Genomic DNA, 18733 nt, shown 5'->3' on the forward strand with positions numbered 1-18733 from the left:
GAGATTCGCATTCCAAGCCAGAGTTGGCTCTATCACTTTTCCGACCGGCTAGCGTTGTCAGACTGTAGAATATGTTACACTACACCAGCAATGGTTCGATAAGCTTGGAAAGATGCGCTTAAGGTACCTTGTGTATCACTGAAGGAACGACATGAGCTCACGGGTAATTCCTGTTAAGAGTATGTTTCATGCCGGAGCATGATAGAGCCCCTTCCTGCGGGACGTACAGGTAATCAGTGCCATCTCCTTGGAGTTCGAGTTGATGAGGCCGCAGAATGGCATCAGCATAGCTGCCTTAATCGTCTGTGTATTTTGGAGACAGTAACGTAGTGCGACTTCCTTAAGGAGGACTATCGTCTTGGACAAAAAAGCTGAGAGGGATAAGGGCAATGCCAGTTGGACGCTGAACGGGGCTAGAGAAACTATAACTCATCCATCACAACCTCTAGGCCACCTCCCTAGGTCTCAAGGGCATATTCCACAGCTTTGCCGCAATTTATCTGTCTTATGTGGATGAGAATCACAGGTTTAGTTGCTTTAAAACAACGGGTCTCTCTTGTAAATACATTATTAGAAACTTGAATGAAATGCGGAGTCAGAGAGATATACTTTAAGTTGAACAACTGAAGGATTTACCAGAAGTACTGACACTCTTCGTAAAATTAACTACAGCATCGGAGCAGACATTTTACCTCGGCCATTGCTGCTGGTGGTCCATGATTCTTCTCAACGAAAGGTGCCTTATTCACACAACTGGCCGCACTAATGTGAAACCAACAAGGAAATGTCACCGCCGTTGTCAGTGTCGGCTGCTAACTGGCCAACTAGAGGGCCACAGCTATAGCCTTCTAGAAGTAGCCATGTGCCAGCAACACAATCATCTGGAGCTTCCTCTAACGGAGTTCAACAGTTGGAATGATAACTTCGAAGTTGCAACGTGGGCAGAAACAGCAGCAACGGACTTGAAGCGCTGAAGTTGGAAGAACTTTATATGCAGAGTCGTAGCAAATTACCTGGCTCAAGATTGTTATTGGCTGAACCCCGGGCTGGAGAGGAACACATCTTGGTTTATTGGGAGACCCAGAGGACATAGTGGGTGTTCTCTTGGGTTTCAAAGTCGGAGCAGTGGCATTCAGGTTCTTGACTCAGAGCATCAGATCAAGGAGGGCCTTCTCCTGGCACTTGGGCTTGGGCCGCGAGCCTGGTTTGTCCAAAGCACCTCGTTATTACTCATAAGTGGAGGGACTCCCTGAAGGCAGGAGCGTTTCGAACTCCCCATCTAGGCTTCTCCGTAGGTCACAGGCGAAATATAATGCCACCCTGTAGAACGAAAACAGCACTGCCTCGCCAAAAAGCTTCCGGTATGAGTTGGGCATGTGGTGGCGGAACCCTATCCAACACCATCTCGCATGCGGTACGCCATCTGAGGTTGATCTCGGGTTTTACACGGCAACGTACCGCGTTTTCTTGTTGCCAAACATTTGGCCGCCTCCGAGTCATTTAACACCTGTCGGGAGACCGCTCATTCCATAGAGCCATCCACGAAGGCTTTCCTCACGCTACCCAGTAGTCCTCCGTACCTGAGGCGTACGAAACGCTGACGCGATTTTCGCCACCCGGATATGGCGCGAAAGAACAATCAATGGGACCACGTCAGTCCGTCGGACCACAGCTGGCCCTCAATTCATGCGGCTATGCGTGAAGCCAAGCCGCCCGGTCAGTTTGCGGACGGATCGTGACTCTACAAACTACTGTAGACGGTAACCAGGCGCCTGAGAAGCGCAGACAAACGCGGCGGGGCGCAGGCAGCGTTCGTGTCCGTAGAAACACGAACAGACGGGAGCAAATAGGTTCAAGAGCTGGATGCCGCGGGTGTATTATACGCGTCCTCAGAAGCCTAAGTGACACCATCCTTCACCGCTTGGGTGTGAAGCTGTGCGTTGGGAGCGAAGCTCAGAGATGGTTTGTTTCGGAAGCCATGGTTGCTAACCTATGAGGACCATTATCGAAGGCTCCGGTCATCCACCCGACAGCCAGCCTGCCGATCTCCTCTTGCTGGCTGATGCAGCTTTGGAGGCTACTACTGGTATCACGAACAGAATACCTAACGCGGGAACAACAACATGACCAGCCAGAGACTCAGCCCAAAGTCATCTAGGTACTTAGTTATGGATCCTAACCATGCAGAACCAATGTCAACGGACAGGAAAGGGATTATGCAGTGTCCTGCGCCCTCCTAGGCTCATACCGGGCTCCAAAGAGACAAAGAAGACTCCATCCAACGCCGGCCCCGCCTGATTCTAGGCACAGGCACTGGCACCCGGGTGTTTCGAAATTCAGCAGTTGACAAGTTGCCTCGGGTAGTGGTGGTCGGAGGCTATGTAACCGTCTTGGGCAGTACGTCGGTAACACAAGGAGGATAATACGCGTGATGGCTGAGGCGATCCCACTCGTCCCGTCGCAGTGCCAGTCTTGCGAGTCACGGAGTGGTTGTTGATATTTGATGGTTCGTGTCTTTCCACTTCAGCTCAGGGCAGCCAGGGGCTTTCCTCTCTGACTTGTCCCTCGCCGGGCAAACTCCACGGTCTTTTGCCTCTCCTTCAATCAGGCTGCTAAATGACGGCAAAGATTCTATATGTATGAAAATCCTTCAAGTCTCTACCTGAGTGAGGTAGCCACCCCGACCGTTTGCGAGTTGTGCATTGTCGGCCGGGGGTTCATCAAGACATCAACCGTGGACAACCTGAAGTGCCCCCGGACCCTGAGTGGGTGACGAGTCCCAAGGCCAGTTGGCCCGCTGTGGCTTCTCAGAAAGAGAATGTTCCAGCAAATTACGGCAAGGACATGGAATTCCCGCGGCCGTCCCTGGGCTCTGGAAATCGCCGGGTTGGGAAATCGCGAATTGTGCGAAACCACGTCTGGTAGTATGTCGTGGCCCAATGATGCCCAATGGTGGGGCCTTTCTCTTCAGCAGCTCATCTAATTGGGTGCACCGCATCTTCCCGCTCACATGTGGAGCCGCTCATGTTTATTTCGGGCTGTGATGGACGGCAGGAACCTTGATCCATCTTCCAGCCAAAGCTGCCAAACACAAAGGCAAGAAGCAGAGCACGCCAATGCCTTCGGCCCCTCATTCCATGGCTGTTTGATTAGCCCGAGACATTCGAATTGCCACAGCCTAGTCAAAAGAGACCAATATGTCAAACCGCCCCAGCTGTTGTGGGATTTGGGCAGCACGAATGACGGCTCCGAGCCGGCTTGATTTGGTGCGCTCTGTTCAACGTCAGACGACCTGCCACTGATGATTTGGCAACTGTGGCAACCGGCAAGCAAGCAATGCCCCTCTCGTCGCAGCAGCCGCCTGGATTTTGGTGTTTTGCCTAGCGAATGCCTGATGCTGCCCGCTCCTCCCACGCAGAATGCCCTGCTCGACCTGCAAACGCGTCCCTCTGCCCAACCCGATACGGCACTTCACCTTGTCCATGCCCAATGCCAGCCTCCGAATTTCCCCCATTCAACGCAACGCGAGGCTGACCAGACTCGATTCAGAGCGAGTCATGGGCATTACACGACCGGACTGGGACGGTGAGGTTGCACAGCGCATGCCATGACAGTCTCAGACCGGGTACTGGCCCCACTGGGCGAGTGAGACTTGAAGACCTGGGGCGCGTGGTACCCGAGTCGCTGCCATCAAAACCAGGTCCTCGCCTGCACGCCCTAGCCCGCTTTGTCCTGCCTGCTTCTCCCCGAACTGCATTCCTCGCCTCGTCCCTCTGTCTCGTGCCTACAACAAACACAATTCTCGTCCAGAAGCCCGAGAATTCCTTCCGCAATGCCCACCAGTGACCGCACGATTCTTAGCCCACACAACTACCACGATCCAAGAGCAACCTGAAGAAGACAGAGAGATTGAATTACGAAACGAACCCAAGAGATACATTCAAGGCAACACACCAGCACACGTGTCATTACCGCCATCTCGCCATGGAGAGAGAACGACAATACCTCCGCCCGAGGGCGGGCGGCACAGTCACCCCCGGCTCGGACGGCCGGGTGTCCGGGCGTCCCGCCGAGTGGCCCGAGTGGGAGCCGGACAGGCAGCAGGACTGCGGAGGTCAGCAGCCTGAGCAGCAACCCGCAAAGTCCATCCTAAAGAAGGCAGCCCGCCCAGCAGCACGACCGCGCCGGAACTCGGACACGTCTGTCACCTCATCCAACGTGCCTGCGGTTGGAATAGACTCAGACCTGGGATTGCCTGCAGCGCTCCCCGCACCTCTCCCCTCCGTTTCGACTGGCACCCTCCCCAGGAAAGTTCTCAAGGCGAAGTTCCCGGGTATCCCCACGGAACGCCAGGCGGTCATCAGCCTCAGGCCGTCGAGGGCATCCTCGGCCAATACCCCCTCTGGCTACCATGTGCCGCCTGTACGGGCAGCCCTGGAGCCTCAATACGTGCCTGAAAACAGACTGCTGGAACGGGCCGATCGCCGCGAGCCCTACGATCGCCATGACCGGCACTATCCCGACCTGGACCCTGAGACCGAGTCCGTCTCAGAGTCCTCCGACCTCTCCTCCACCACCCAAGCAACGACAGTCATCTCATCCACGTCCGATTCGGGCGCAAGCGATGTAACGCCCACCGAGACCAACACCAAGTCAACACCGTCGGTCCGCTTCACCCCCAGCGTCATTGGCTCCGAGAGCGCAGCCAGCTCCGTCCTTCCCGCCCGCAAAGTGAAGCCACGGTTGGGCACGCGGGTCAGGCCGCCCTCGGAAGCAGACCGGAGCGTTGTCAGGAGCGGGAGCCGGCCAGTCCAAGTCAAGGTGCTTCCCCTCGCCGCCGAGACGCCCGAGTCGAGGTACACCCGTGAGCTCGAGCGGTACCAGCAGGAAATGGAGCGCAGCCTGATGTACAAGATCGAGCAGCTCGAGGCCGAGAGGGAGACTCTCCGTGAGAGCGAGGCCAAGCTGAAGCGGGAACTCGACCATCACTCGTCGCGCCTGGCTGCACTGGACAGGGAAAAGGCCGCCGTCGAGAAGGAGCGCGATATCGAGCGCAACCACAGGGAAGAAGTCCTCGGCATGCTGGAGCAGCAAAAGGCCATTTTCGACGAGCTCAAGAGCAACTTCGACCTGCAAAAAGTCATGCTCGACGAGACCGAGAAGGAGCGGGATGCCGAACGTACCAGCAAGGCCGAACTGCAAGGGAAGCTTGAGGCCACCAGACAGGTCCTTGACGAGTACAGGTCCACCATGGAGCTGCAGAGGACCATGCTCCAAGAAGCCGAGAAGGAGCGTGACGACATCAAGACGTCCCGAGACAAGGTACAGGGACAGGTTTCCGAGTTGGAGAAGGATCTCAAGAAACACCAAGACGACCGCAAGGAGCACGAGGACCTTCTGACCCACCAGATCGCCGCCCTCGAGACCAGCAGGGATGCCCTCCAGGAGCAACGGGACAATAAGGACAAGGAGATTGCCGACATGGTTGCCGGTCGCGAGAAGCTGCAGATGGAGATTGATTCCCTCACAGCCCGTGTGGCTGCCCTGGGTGACGAGGTGGAGGCCGCCCAGGAAGAGCAACAGAAGATCAGGGACGCCGCGGCCAAGGACAAGGCCGCGCTGCGGAGGGGGTTGGAGGAGGAACACCACGCGGCAAAGGATCGCGTCGTCGAGCTGGAACAGATCAGGGAGGAGCTCGAAAGCGCCAGGACTGCTGTTCAGCAGGAGAAGGCCGAGATCCAGGCCAAACTCGAGTCGGCCGAGGGAGAAATTGCCAAGCTAAACTCCGAGATTGAGGACCTGACAGCTTCGTCGTCCGACCTCAACGCCAAGATTACGACTCTCGAGGAGCAACTGGCGTCATCCAAGGTCGAAGCAGCCGGCCTCCAAAGCCAGGTCGAGGGCCTAGAAACCGATAAGGCCGGCCTGCAGAAGCAAATCGAGGACCTCTCTACCGAGAAGACCGAGATGCAAGCACGCATTCACACTCTCAGCACTGACCTTGCCGGCGCCAAGGCGGCCAACGTGTCACTCGCGAGCCAGAAGCTGGACTTGGCTGGCGACATGGCTGGGGTCTCGGAAGCCCTCGATGTCGCGAGAGCCGAGATCGCCAAGCTCACTGTGGAGAAGGTCGCGGCCCAGGCCGAAGCAGACAAGGTTGCCGGCCTTGAGAGCGCTAAAGCTGAGCTCGCGGCCAAGATCACGGAGCTGGAGGGCAACATCGCCGGCCTCCAGGGCACAGTCGCGGCGCTTGAGAGCAAAATCAGTGAGCTCCAGGGCGAAGCGGACAAAGTATCTGGACTGTCAAGCGAGAAAGCAGCTGCCGACAGCATGGTTGCCGACCTCGAGGCCAAGCTCGCCGGGGTCCAAGCCGAGGCAAGCAAGGTGTCGACCCTCGAGGCAGCCAAATCTGGGCTCGAGGACAAGGTCTCCTCTCTCCAAGCCAAGGTCGCCGAACTCCAACTCGAGCTCTCCAAAGACCCGGACGCCGCCGCTGCCGCCCTGCGCGCCGAGCTGGAAGCCAAAGGCCAGGAAATCATGCGCCGCGTCGACGAGATCAACGCCCTCACCGAGGGCAACACGGCCCTCTCGGCCCAGCTGGGCGCGACCAAGCAGCAGCTCGAGACGGTGCAGCAGTCGCTCGACAGCGTCACGCAGTCGTACCACGCCGCCACGAGCCAGGTCACGGTCCTCCAGCAGCGCGTCGACCAGCTCGCCTCGGCGTCCCGCCGGGCCAGCCGGTCGAGGACGTCGTCGCCGCAGAAGAAGGACCGCGACAACAGCAGTGGCGGCGGTGGTGGGAGCAAGAAGGACAAGCAACTCGTGGTCGTGCGCAACCCCGGCGACAGGGGCGCATTGTCAGTCATGCTCCAGATCGCTGCTGCCATTTGAGACCTTCCCATCCCACACAAAGCACAAACTCAACCACCCCTTGCTGTGGCTCTGAGAAAAAGAAGAGAAACGAGTAATTTTCGTCTTTCCCTCAAAGCCCCACATCGTCGGTGATAGCCAGACGACAAACACAGACAGACACACACACACACACACACTAACCGGGGCTTTTTTTGTTGAAAACCCGCCAACAGGTCACTCAGACCACGGTGCGAGCTAAGGAAATCTCGGTCCCCATCCGGCGACGAGTCGATCACCGCGAGCGCGAACCCGAGCCCGAGTGCGAGTCCGCGGTCGTCGATGGACTTGGTTCCGTCCTTTCTTTAGAGGGGTCTTGCGGCCGTAGGATGGATGGGATAACACCCAACCGAGCCGCCACTGCCAAGGGTCGAGTCGAGTCGGGAGGGAGTACACGTTCTGATGGGAGGGAGGTGGGGGTTGAGTCCTGTATTGTCGGGTTGGCTTATTGCTTCTTATTCTTCCTCTTTTTATGGTCCATGCTTGCCCTGGTTGCATCTCTCTGGTTCTCTGTTCATCCATTTCATCACTGTTTTGTTTGGTTCAACCCATCCATGGCCCTCCCGCAAGCCGGCCTCCCTCTTGCTCGTACTCAACATCCTTCTTGTCAATTTTGTCGCTGGCTCGTTTAAACATAAGTTTCATCTGGATTTTTGTAGTCTTGTTGGGTGCGTCTTGGTTTGTTTTCACGTTGTCTGACTTCGTCTTTGGATTGAATTCATGTTGGGACTTGGACTAGATGGATGAGGTTATGACTTTGATGATTTGGATGGAATACCCGCATGTAAAACACACCAACACACACACACACACACACACACACATATCATGTAACGATTGGCATATGGCATCTCTTTCATTTTATTAGACTTTGTTTGGGCGCAAAGCCTCATGTCATGATGGGCGTAAATGACGTGTCATGACACGGGAGCGAGGGAAACGGTGCGGAGGGTTAGAGTCGGATATGTACTTCATGATGGGTGAAAGTGAGACGATTCGGTGGAAATTGGGTACATGTAATGGAAGCTGTTTTCGATGCGAATAGAGTTCTGCAGTGGATAATACAATGGTGGTATGCAGTGATGTTTAAGTGGTCCCCTTTCAGCTTGCCACCCTTGATGTCCGTTGGTTTCAGAACCTAATCGCAACCTTGGAAACCTGAAATTCCAGAAGGTGTGTAGTCTTCGAGGCTGTCTAGGGGTTTGCCTTCGTATTTATGTTTACATGTAGTGGTTGGGCCCCTATGACCAACTTCCCTGCGAATGGATGGGCAGAAACGCGAAGGCCCTCAAGGACAGCTTGAAGTGTCGAATGTCTAAGAACAACACAGTCGAGGACCAAACCACATGCAAGACAAGAGTCTTTCTGCTAGAGTTAGACCAGGATAATCTCCACGTGTGGCATCATCGCATTGCTCAAACCTCCACTCCTCGGAGCCATTCAGGGGTGATAGTTATGCTGTACAATCCCCACCGTGTTGCATCGAGAATAAGCTGGCCTCTTCCTATCCATAACGGGGAGAAGAATGCTATTTACCCTGACCTAAAATGCAAAGATTCTGGTCAAGGCGCCAAACTGGAGATCGGTGGGATTGTCAGCTGAATGCGCATACCTAGACTACGCTGAGGTTAGCCGTATGTCTCGGGTTCGGTCCCCGCCGGCAAGGACCAATCAGGGGACCGTGCTGCCCTCAACTCGTGGCGGTCTGCAAGCCAAGTCAGCTAGGCTCCGACACTGACGACGGTGAGCCGGAGCAGACAAGGATTACAACAGAGGAAGACACGAGGTCTTGATTTCGGCAGATCGTCTTGAAGGGTTGGTAATTTCAACCTGGGAAAGTGTTTGGTCCCGAGGGCAGGATTCCGAAGTCATGAATCAGGACGAGTGTGGTGTTTCGCAAGTTTGATAGCGACCGCACTGGTCCCAATGTGCAAGGGAAGGAGTAACACGGAAGTATGAAGGCGAGTTCGCTGAGAATCCTCAATTGATCACGGCCACCGAAGACTTCATCTGTCTAAGCGCTCTGAATCCGCAAAGCCCACCACCAAGTACCCAACCATCGATTACCTCAGCCGGGTTCGTCATATCTTACTCCACCATCCACGACTGCGTTCACTTACTCTCCCAGAACAAGTCAATGTCCTTGCCATCCAGCCACTTCTCCATCTCACCGTACATGCGATCCCACAACGCACCAGTGGCCGTCGGCAGGTCGAGGTCAATGTTGTAGCCGAGCCGGGCCTGGGCGGCGCCGAGGTACTTGTAGCCCGTGGGGATTTTGTCGAGCTCCTCCTTGGCGAACTTGGGCGCAGTGCAACCGTCGACAGGCACGACCTTGTCCTTTTCGTAGAATAGCTTGACGTACTTGGCCTTCCACTGCTTGGTGGCCGAGTTCTTCACGCAGAAGAAGATGAAGCGGCAGTCGCAGTCGACGTCAAACTCAGCCGTCTCCGCCTCGGGAGTCGTCCCGCGGGCGGCGGTGGCCGGGTCGAAGGTGAAGCGGTGCGTGATGGTCGCCTTCATCTTGCCAATGGCGCGGTCGTTGCAGTGGTTGAGCTCGACCAAAGTGCCGCACTCGCGGTGCATGATGAAGACGCCCTTTTCTTTGCCGGCCTTGGAAATGGAGATGAAGTCGTCAACGTGACGAGGGCCGCTCCAGGCTAAACCAAGCCGGGCGCGAGTCAGTTGCCGAATTTGCCGTGTGCAACAGCGGGCAAGGAGAGAGACTCACTGGTCCAAACGTGGGCGTCGTCCGTGAAGAGATCGCGGTAGTTCTTCCACTCTGAGGAATCACGGTAGACGGGCCATCCCTTGCACAGCTCCGAGACGGCGAAGCGGTCAAGGAGCTCCTCGCTGGTGCCGTTAATGTGCGAGTAGCACTTGGTATGAGGATCGGCCGGAGATGTCATGGTGAAGTCTGAAGTGGTGGTTGGAGAAAAGTGTATGAAGAGGAGAGGTTGGGAGGATGGCAAGCCTGGCGGGAAAGGATTTTCTGGCGGAAGATTTGGTGCGAGATCTGGAGGAGGCTTCTTATTAAGAGACGTGAAATTGAAAATTTGAAAAGATTTCACTGGCAAACATTGGTCGTGCTTTGCCCATGTTGCTTGCTCTGCGGTGTGCTTATCGTTATAGTTGAGACAGAAGGAACAGCCCCTGCTAGTGCTGGTCCCGTTCACCGAAAATGTTCGCGTGCTCAGAGAAGATCTGGAAGAAGCCAGGAAGCAAGGGCTAACACAGGTCAAGGGCTTGCAGGTGATTCCGATTCCAATTCTGGCCAGGCCTGGCAGCTGAAAAGGCCATGGTTTTGGCTGTCAGGCCGTAGGGGACAGACGGACGGAATAAATCTCACGGGTAAGGTCAGGTAAGATGACTTGGTTCCAGTTCACTGGCGATGACCTTTCGAGCAGCATAGGTACTAGCAGAACCCCCAGCCAAGGTCACCAAAAGTTTCTCGAATGGCCACGGGCAGTTTAGAACCATGCCGCCTGCCATTTGTTCTGTCGCCTGGGAGATGGTTTCCAGAAAAGCTCCTGTAACAAACGATTCTAATCATTTGAGTCCTGTCATCTTATAGTCTGCGTGCGGGCCTGGTCGCCGGCAGTCGGCCGGGCTGCGGTGAGCAGAGCCGCCATGTCATTCGATAGAGGATGCCAGGGGTATGGGACCGGCCGAGCGGGACTGACAGGCCGGCTGCAGCCAATGCCGCCTCATTGCATTGGCTCTTGCTCACTTGACTTGGCTCTCCTGCTGTGCGCTCTCACCGCCGATATGAGTGGCAGAAAACGATTCGGAGCCATGCAGGTGGAAACTTTGGCGCACGGATGCAGGCCCGCTCGCCCCAGTATGTGTTTGCTTCACCCAGCTGCGGCCGCATGTACCTTGATAACTGCATGTGAAGCGAACGAGGGTTAGGGTATGGTGAGGCTGGCTCTCGCCTGTCAACTCCCAGCGAACCCCGCGATGGGCACGCCACATGCCAAAAGGTTCCCGTCTTCCACCCGATGCCTGATTACTGATCTCAGTCAAACTTCACGACGCAGCAACACAGCGTTTCGATTCACATTGTTGGCTTCGAACTGTCCATTTTCCGACGACACCGACTACACCGACAAGACAATCCACTCTCCCCCGATCATGGCCGACGCCGTCAACCACATTTCGTCGCACAGCGACTTCGACAAGCTCCTGTCGACCACACGATACGTGATCGTCGACTTTTACGCCGACTGGTGCGGGCCGTGCAAAATGATCGCTCCCCACTTTCTCAAGATGGCCACGACATACTCGATCCCGGGCTTCCTAGTCTTCGCTAAAGTCAACGTCGACAACGTCGGGTCGGTCGCGCAAAAATACGGCATCACCGCCATGCCCACGTTCATGTTCTTCAAGGAGGGGAAACAGGTTGCTGTCAACGGCAATGTTACGATACAAGGCGCGAATCTGCCGACTCTGACACAGGCGGCCGAGAAGATGGGGAAGCTGGCCAAGGAGAAGGCTGCCGCCGCGGCCGCCGGGAGCTCATAGAGAGACGGAGAGGCCGTCAAGCCAGTGATGCCTCCATATCGCCAGACTCGAAGGGACAGGCGGATTTAGTGTACAGTTCTGAAAGATACCCAAGAAGTTTTGTTGACAAACCGCGGGCCCGAATGGCCACAACCGCGTCCTGACAAGTTGGCAATAGACCTCGTCCATCCACTCCCAGCTTACCCTCCGACTTGACCTGTCTCCTGTATCATCCATACATGCTGGCAAGTTTCGATGAGAATTGAGAACCGCTTCGTTCGTTGCAGCAACCAACGCCACTGAGGACTTGGATCCTAACCATAGACGTCAGGCTGCCGGGTGATGTCATAGCACCGTGCCCTGCATCCTTTCGCCGACTGCCGATGCCAGCCCCAACTATCTTAAATCGTCCCATTGACGAAAAACACCTGTTGCTAATCATTGTTCCGTAATTTAGCAGGCCCATTACGATAACATCGACAGCCATCCTTTTGTCCTTCAAGATCTCCCGACATTCGTGCGGACCGCTCGAGCCTGAATTTACGCCTTGATTCCGACAACCGCGAGACCTGCGAGCAGTACCACCTGGCTGAAGCGAAATGGCCGACCACTCTCCGAAACGGCCTGAACACGAGATACGACCGGCGAGCCATTCAGTTGCCGACATGGGAACCCAAACTGAAGAGGAGGAAACCTCAGAGCGACAGAGGACATCCCTCGCGAGGGCCCGAAGTTCCGCGCGTGACAAACAGATTTCCCGACGAGGGTCTGTTAGGGAGGCCAAAATCGTTACAACGTCCAAAGAGAGGTCGGAGCCCGCGCACCACGACCATGACCGTGAAGGTGTGCCTGCCTTGAGGCTCGATATGGACCTAGATGTCGACATCAAGCTCCAGGCCAAGATCAAGGGAGACCTTGAGCTCTCTATTCTGTAGGTGGTGCATACGTGGGACTGGTGTGCGGATGACAGTAGCTAACCTCGTCAGGGATTCGGAGCAAGCCAGCCGTCAACTCAAATCAAGGCGCCCGTCATCCGCTTGAGGTCGTCTGTTAGAGAGCAAAGCACGTTCGGAAGGCTGTTGAGTTCGCGGACTGCGAATCACCACGACCCTTGGAACGATAGGAGACAAGACACCCATGCTACGCTCCGAGTTTTGGCTGTGTGCTGGATTGCGCTGTCAATGTTTGACTCCTTCACCATACTCGGCACATTTACCATCCGACTCGATGCCACGATTCACAGACTTGGAAGTGGTGCGGTGCCTCGGTCAGCTGGTCACGCGACGCACCTGACTGAGTCCCACACAGTCACACCTCACACCCACGAGTCGCGCGCAACGCATAGAACACTCAACGATAACAGTCTGCAAAAACCTAAATAAAAGAGCACGGCCCAGCGCGGTGTCTTGCCTGAAGACATTTTCTTGACGCCCCAATACGGAACCGCGGTTTTCCTCGTTCGCATCTGATCGCATCTCAGTCGAAGTGGTATCGACCACACTAAATACTGCAGTTTCACCGCAATATTGGACCACCAGGTTAGACATCATGTCTTCATCCCGCCGGCCTGGAACCGGCTCGCCGACGCCGCGCTCCTCTGAGACCAAGCGCTCGAAGGAGCCGCCCGAAATCCTGCACCAACTTGGCCGCTTCGTCCTGGCATATTCCCTCAAAAAGCTGAGCGAGCAAAAGACCCAGTCCCAGCAACGATCGCGGAGCTCCCGCCGCGGATCGAGCCCCAGACCGCCCAGCAAAAATCGCGACCATTCCACCATCAGACGACGCGACAGCAGCCGCGACCTACCTCGCAGCGACAGCGGCGACATCCACACGCTCGCCAGCCAGCTCGCAGTCGGCGTGCTCGCCTTCGGAATCCGCCACCTCGCCCTGCGGCGACGCGAGGCCAAGAGCAAAGTTGCCGACGCCGCCTCCCAAAGCACCGGTACGACCAGCCGAACGATGAACAGCAACAGCACCCAGGACCAGGGCGTCAACGCCAACATCGACCCAGAACTGTCAGCCGCGCTGGACGCCGTCACCATGGAGCTGCAGGGTGCAACCGAGTCGATCCGGCGGCTGGCCTACGCCGCGCCGCCTCCGCTGCATCGCAACTGTGCGGTGAGGGACGCGCTGGTGGCGGATGCCGAGCGGTTGAGCGGGTCGCTGTCGAACATGCAGGCCAGCATCAACAACATGAGGAATTTGCATCCTGGGTTGGAGGAGCGGGTAGAGAAGAGACCGCGGGAGCGGCCCGGGGCGAAGGATGGGGAAAGACAAACGAAGAGCACCAGGCTTGGGAACCGGCGGGATGGAATGACGGAAGGGGTAAGGGAAAAGGGTAGAGCAGAGGAATGGGCTGAGCGGGTGAGACACAGCAAGGGGAAACGGGCAGAGGATTTGGCTGGAAGCGAGACAGATCGAAGGCAAAGGCAGTGTGGAGGAGACGATGGCGGACCTCACGACCGGTCTGTCGAACGACTCAGGAGATGTGTGAGCAGGCGAGATGATGAGTTGCAAAGGGGTCGCCGGCTTACGCCAGTAGAGCGGTGACGGTTCGACTCCAGGTTCGGATTGGGACTCGACTTCAGGGGTCGCAGTTTCGGACTGCGGTCCGCCGAGTTTGGCGTTGACCTAAACATGGCCGCCGGGCACGGTCTCTACTTCATGATCCTCCCTCATCCTTGGATTCGGCAACGTCAACCTGGTCCGTTTTACCGCAAGATTGGCCACCGCCTGGTGACGCTCCGGTCCCTGATTGCAGGTGCCTATGCGGCCAGCCATCGCATGTTTTCACCCGGGCTCCTATCATGATGTACTGTGGCACAAACACCTCCCCCTCTGTCCGGATTCGCCAATCAGACGTTCCAACCTCTGGTCTCCCGTCGTTTGTCTGCAGCACGTTCGGGCTCCCCAACCAACGAAAAACGGCCTGCTGGCCCAATACCTTCCGACCTTCTCCTCTGGCCCACTCGTCCATTGGCTCTCGGCCACGTTCCGCCATGACATCCCCACAGCTAATTCGCCAGACTTCGCCAGACTCGTCTAGCCAAGCCCTGACTCCACCGGCAGCCCCTCATCAATGGCAAACATTACACTGCAATGCAACAAGCCCGCATGGCTCAGTGGTAGAGCGTGTCACTAGTACTGGGGTTTCTTTCAAAGTTCCTTGGTTACTGGGGAAATGACAAGGTCGCTAGTTCGATTCTGGCTGTGGGCACATAATTTCCATCGGTTGGAAAATTTTTTTCCTCGTTTACTTTTGCCTGCCCTTCACTTTGTGAGGCAGATTTGGCATTCTGGGCCATGGTTCTGGGTCGATTCTACGATTCTGGCCGTTGGCAAACAACCCCTGAATTGGGTTACAGTCCTCCTTTGTCTGGTTTATTTCTTCCGGGATCACTTTCGGAGTGATTCAGTGTCGGGGACATGGTTCAGGCCATGGGGTTAATCAGCAGTATGCGAATGGGGCGGCGTCAGAAAGGGGTTGTTCCATTCTTGCCGTCGACATACGTGTAGTCAAGGGGGAAGAAGCGCGGGAGACCATCCTGTTGCTGGGTTGGATGCGAGGGGTGGTACGAAAGAGCTGCCAATGGTGAGGGCAAGGGCAATTGAACAGGACGAACGGATGTTTCTGCACATATACATACCTTGCATAGGTACTTTAATTTATACTGTCTCTTTCCACGCTGTTGCCAGACGCCATAATTTCTGGCCGATCTGGCTCCCTTAGGAGCCTTACCGTGACATAAACTTAATAATACAACATCGCCCCTGCGAACAAAGGCAAGAACATCACGTCCATCCCAACGCCAGCAACATCAGCACCACCTGCGGCAGTATCCGCCGCGCTCTGGGCAGAAGCAGACCGTGGCGCAGCAGAGATATGCGACCCCACGCCCTTGAGCCCATCGATTGCACGTTGGACCTTCTGCTCTGAGTACTGCCGTGGGACGGCCGCAGCCGGGGGACGCGGACGGACGAGTGTCGAGTGGTAGCGGTACTAGAGACAGTAGAACAGACCTACGACAAACACGGCCAAGAGCACGCCAACTGCGCACACCGATTATCGTTTCCTCGTTTGTATTGAACTAGTAATGATGCGTTGCGTCCCAATACCTTGGATGTGTGCTTCAGATTCCATGTCAGTATAGAGAATAGGGTACCTTAGGACTGACGTGGTGTCTGTGCCCTGTCCGAGTCGGTTCGGACTCGTCCCCCATCTGATCATTTTGGGTTTCTTAGAGCCGCCGTCTCCTGCAGAAGTGGAATTGGCGCCAGGTCTGCTTGCTGGTTGGGGGCCTGGCACTGCCACCGCCCTGGGGCCCGTTAAGAGAGTAAGGGCGTTTGGGGCGTGGAGGACGGTGGTGGCGGCTTGTTTTGGGTGTGGGATTCAGAGGGCGCGTGAGTGCGTCGCGCGAGGCCCGGGGTTTGTGTGGATTGTGTGGATGGTATAAGCCCGTCGGTGTGGTGGTGCACGTGGCGGGGTGGTGGTGGTGATCCGATGGTAGCATTGAGCGCTGAGACTGGACGGTAACAGAACTTGGAAATTAAGAAAGCGGAGCGTGGGATATACATCAGGCACAACCAACTGAGCCGATGGGTTGCTCCTCGAATTCGCGTGGCGGGTGTCATGGGACGGATGTCGGCCAGTGTGGGAGGGGCAAATCGCTCGTCGATTGGATAAGGTAAATAAAATGGAGGCTTGGAGGTAGGAAGAACCTGAAGCCTAGGAGGATAGTGACCGCAACAAAGTCTCCGGTTACCGAACGTCTCGGAGGGTGCGCAGAAGTCTTCAAGACATCAACCTCGGGGCCGGGGCATGCACACTTTTCTCACCGATCCTGCGGGAGGATGATTGCAGGGCGACACTCGACGAAGGCCTCGCGAGTGCTGACCAGAAGTATCGGATTGACCAATCTAGGCGTATATGGCCGCGTTTGACGGGAGCAGGGCTACAGAGGTGCAGCAGCGTAGAATGGTTTGTTAGGATAATAAGGATTATAGCAGCATTAAAAGCAAGTGCCAAGTGCATAGAAGTGCACAGAATGTTGAGAAACGCGTGCTATGAATTGCCAGGCTGCAGAAGCATCAACCGGGAGCCAGCTCACTGCCTGTTTCGGGCCAATGACTGCATGACAAGCCCTGTGAGGCGAGAAGGAAGAGGCCAAGTGACGGACTCGGGAACACGGCAGGCTCACGCGTGTCCTGCCCCGGCCCTCCAAGTTGTCGGTGGTCGCTCGAGTTGCGAAGATGGGGAGGTGATGTTCGGCCGGCGAAGACTCCTCGATGCTCAACGAATTTATGTATGTTGGAGCTTGACGCCATCTGACTTCTGGTCGCTCACTCTAGATTGAACGGCTCGGTTTAGACAATGTTCAAGATCGGGGGTTGGTCGAGTGAGGGCCGGCAGGCAGGAGCCCAAGTTTGAGATTAGGGTGGCAACAGACGATGACTGCGGGGACTTCAGAGGCCAGACAACTCATCAGCACGACGATGGAAGCGTTACAGTACATCTGAAGTGAGGCTATCATCCGACTGGTCTCGGCCATGGACATTTGATCCGCTGGTGAGTGACTCCGTGCTGCGAAAAAGCGAATGAAGTGGAGTTTTGGCTTGAGACGGTTGAGTTGCTTGCGGCGATGCCAATGCTTGTAAGGTTTCCGGAAGGCAGCTGGGATGTTGTCGTCGGCAGCATCGAACCGCTCGAACCTCACACAATCAGACACTTCTCCCGCATATTCTTCAACTCCAGCAACCAGTTCCTCTTTCCCCGACCCGCCGGGTCCTGATCCCTCGCCTGCCAGAGATCCTGCATCTTCCGCACCGCCGTCCGGATGTACCCCCACGGACATATCAACGGGGCGTTCTCCCATACCGTCTCCAGGCGCTCGGTACACCAAGCGCGCTGGGCGGGGTCGTCGGTCTGGGCGCCGACCAGGAAGGTGGGCCACATGGTGCCCTTGAACATAACGTGGTCGACAGGCACGGCAGCCAGGTGGTCGAGCACCTCCTGCACGAGCAAATCCACCGCCGAGGAGGACGGGGCGGCCTCCGGGACGGCGAGGAGGACGTACAAGCATGCAGTTGCGCGGTGGGCAAGCGCTAGGTCGACGCGGATGCTCAAGTCGTCCTGGGAGGAGAGGCCGCGGATGCTGTAGACCCACTCCACCACATCAAATGCCCTGGCTCGGTCGACCAGGGAAAGGGCCTCTAGGACTTTGGCTTGTTCGGAGCTGGTGGTGGTGGTGGTGTGCAACAGTTTGCTGGCCGACAGGAGAATCTGCAGGATCTCGGGCGGACAGCCGTGGTAGCTGTAGGGCTCGGCGCGCCTCAGGATGGACAGAAAGTTGGCCAGGTCGTGGTCGGCCCATGAGTCCAGGGCCACGCCGCTAATGGCGGACCCCGTCACGCGGTAGGTGAGGCAGTCGGCGGCGATGGCGTCGACGCAGGCCCTGAGAGACGGGTCCAGGCGGGACATGGGGTCGCGCAGAAGGAACGGCATGAGGGCGCTGGCGGCTTCCATGTGAATTTGCCAGCCGCCCTTGCCCGAGTCGATCAGGTCGAGGTTGACGAGGAAGACGATGGCAGCCAGCACCATGGCCCGACTTTCTGGCGTCACGCCGTCGACGGCGGCGCGGAGCAATCGGATGGCCTTGTCCTTGGCGACCAATGCATCAATCAGCTCCGGGGCGGCTCCAGCCTGGTGGTCGTTGGGATCGCCGCGGATCGCGTACAGGTGCATGGCGCCTGTGGCAACAATGATGGCGTTGAGGAAGTCGAACTTGCTGGCCAGGGGGATGAGGGTGCGGTAGGGGTTGCGGTCGGGTTGGTCAAATGAGACCAGGTCCCGACACACGGCCGTGGCGACTGTTACTCAGTTGTGAGTATTCAGGCAGCGACTCGACTAGCTGAGTTACATGTGGCTTACAGTGATGGACGTAGTGCCTTGCCGTTCGGTTGAGATGATTCAGCAGCGGATCCAGGAGAGACGGGTGGACGGAGAGTGAAGAGCCTTCCCAGTCACCTGCTGCATCTACTCTCTTACGGTTCATAGAAGTCAACTGCCTAACCAGACGGCCGCGAACAGCTGGGGCATTGGCCCAGCGGAAGAGGGTACCATAGCCGAGACATTCCTCACCGCGAATCCAGCATTTCCTGCACGACGGATGCGATTTGTCACAACGAAGACGGCGGCGGCGGCAGTTGTGGCAGGCCTTGGACTGTGCTCCTACCGAAATAAAGTCGGGTTCGGGCATAGAGATGGCGGATGGTCAGACCCCGTCCCAGTCCATGCGGAGGAGGGGGTTGGGCCTCGATGTCA

General features: G+C 56.6%; 5 protein-coding genes and 1 non-coding gene across 6 annotated transcripts; 4 read left to right on the forward strand and 2 right to left on the reverse strand.

Annotated features, from left to right (window-relative positions):
- Positions 1–8766: 8766 nt before the first annotated feature.
- Positions 8767–10178, reverse strand: N657DRAFT_162680 (uncharacterized protein). Its single transcript, XM_062786034.1, has 2 exons — positions 9641–10178; positions 8767–9569 (listed from the first exon to the last, which is right to left on the reverse strand). Exons 1-2 carry the CDS (start codon positions 9816–9818, stop codon positions 9022–9024), a joined length of 726 nt encoding a protein of 241 aa, XP_062643978.1. The 5' UTR covers positions 9819–10178; the 3' UTR covers positions 8767–9021.
- A 549-nt stretch (positions 10179–10727) lies between these two features.
- Positions 10728–11630, forward strand: N657DRAFT_649268 (thioredoxin-like protein). Its single transcript, XM_062793686.1, has one exon. The coding sequence runs from the start codon at positions 10870–10872 to the stop codon at positions 11431–11433; it is 564 nt and encodes a 187-aa protein (XP_062643979.1). The 5' UTR covers positions 10728–10869; the 3' UTR covers positions 11434–11630.
- Positions 11631–12011: 381 nt separating this feature from the next.
- N657DRAFT_683793 (uncharacterized protein) lies at positions 12012–12453 on the forward strand (the record flags this gene model as incomplete). The annotated part of the gene is made up of 2 exons (XM_062796604.1): positions 12012–12343; positions 12399–12453. 2 exons carry the CDS (start codon positions 12012–12014, stop codon positions 12451–12453), a joined length of 387 nt encoding a protein of 128 aa, XP_062643980.1.
- A 149-nt stretch (positions 12454–12602) lies between these two features.
- On the forward strand, positions 12603–14091 carry N657DRAFT_162771 (uncharacterized protein). The gene is made up of 2 exons (XM_062786035.1): positions 12603–12666; positions 12721–14091. The coding sequence occupies exon 2, from the start codon at positions 12961–12963 to the stop codon at positions 13960–13962; it is 1002 nt and encodes a 333-aa protein (XP_062643981.1). The 5' UTR covers positions 12603–12666; positions 12721–12960; the 3' UTR covers positions 13963–14091.
- Positions 14092–14520: 429 nt separating this feature from the next.
- On the forward strand, positions 14521–14629 carry N657DRAFT_t136. The gene has a single exon. It is a non-coding gene; the product is annotated as a tRNA-Thr (tRNA).
- Positions 14630–17122: 2493 nt separating this feature from the next.
- N657DRAFT_636679 (uncharacterized protein) lies at positions 17123–18668 on the reverse strand (the record flags this gene model as incomplete). Its single annotated transcript, XM_062791450.1, has 2 exons — positions 17123–18279; positions 18341–18668. 2 exons carry the CDS (start codon positions 18666–18668, stop codon positions 17123–17125), a joined length of 1485 nt encoding a protein of 494 aa, XP_062643982.1.
- Between the last annotated feature and the right edge of the window lie 65 nt (positions 18669–18733).

Source organism: Parathielavia appendiculata, assembly GCF_033297405.1.
Source record: "Parathielavia appendiculata strain CBS 731.68 unplaced genomic scaffold N657scaffold_18, whole genome shotgun sequence".
NCBI lineage: Eukaryota > Fungi > Ascomycota > Sordariomycetes > Sordariales > Chaetomiaceae > Parathielavia > Parathielavia appendiculata.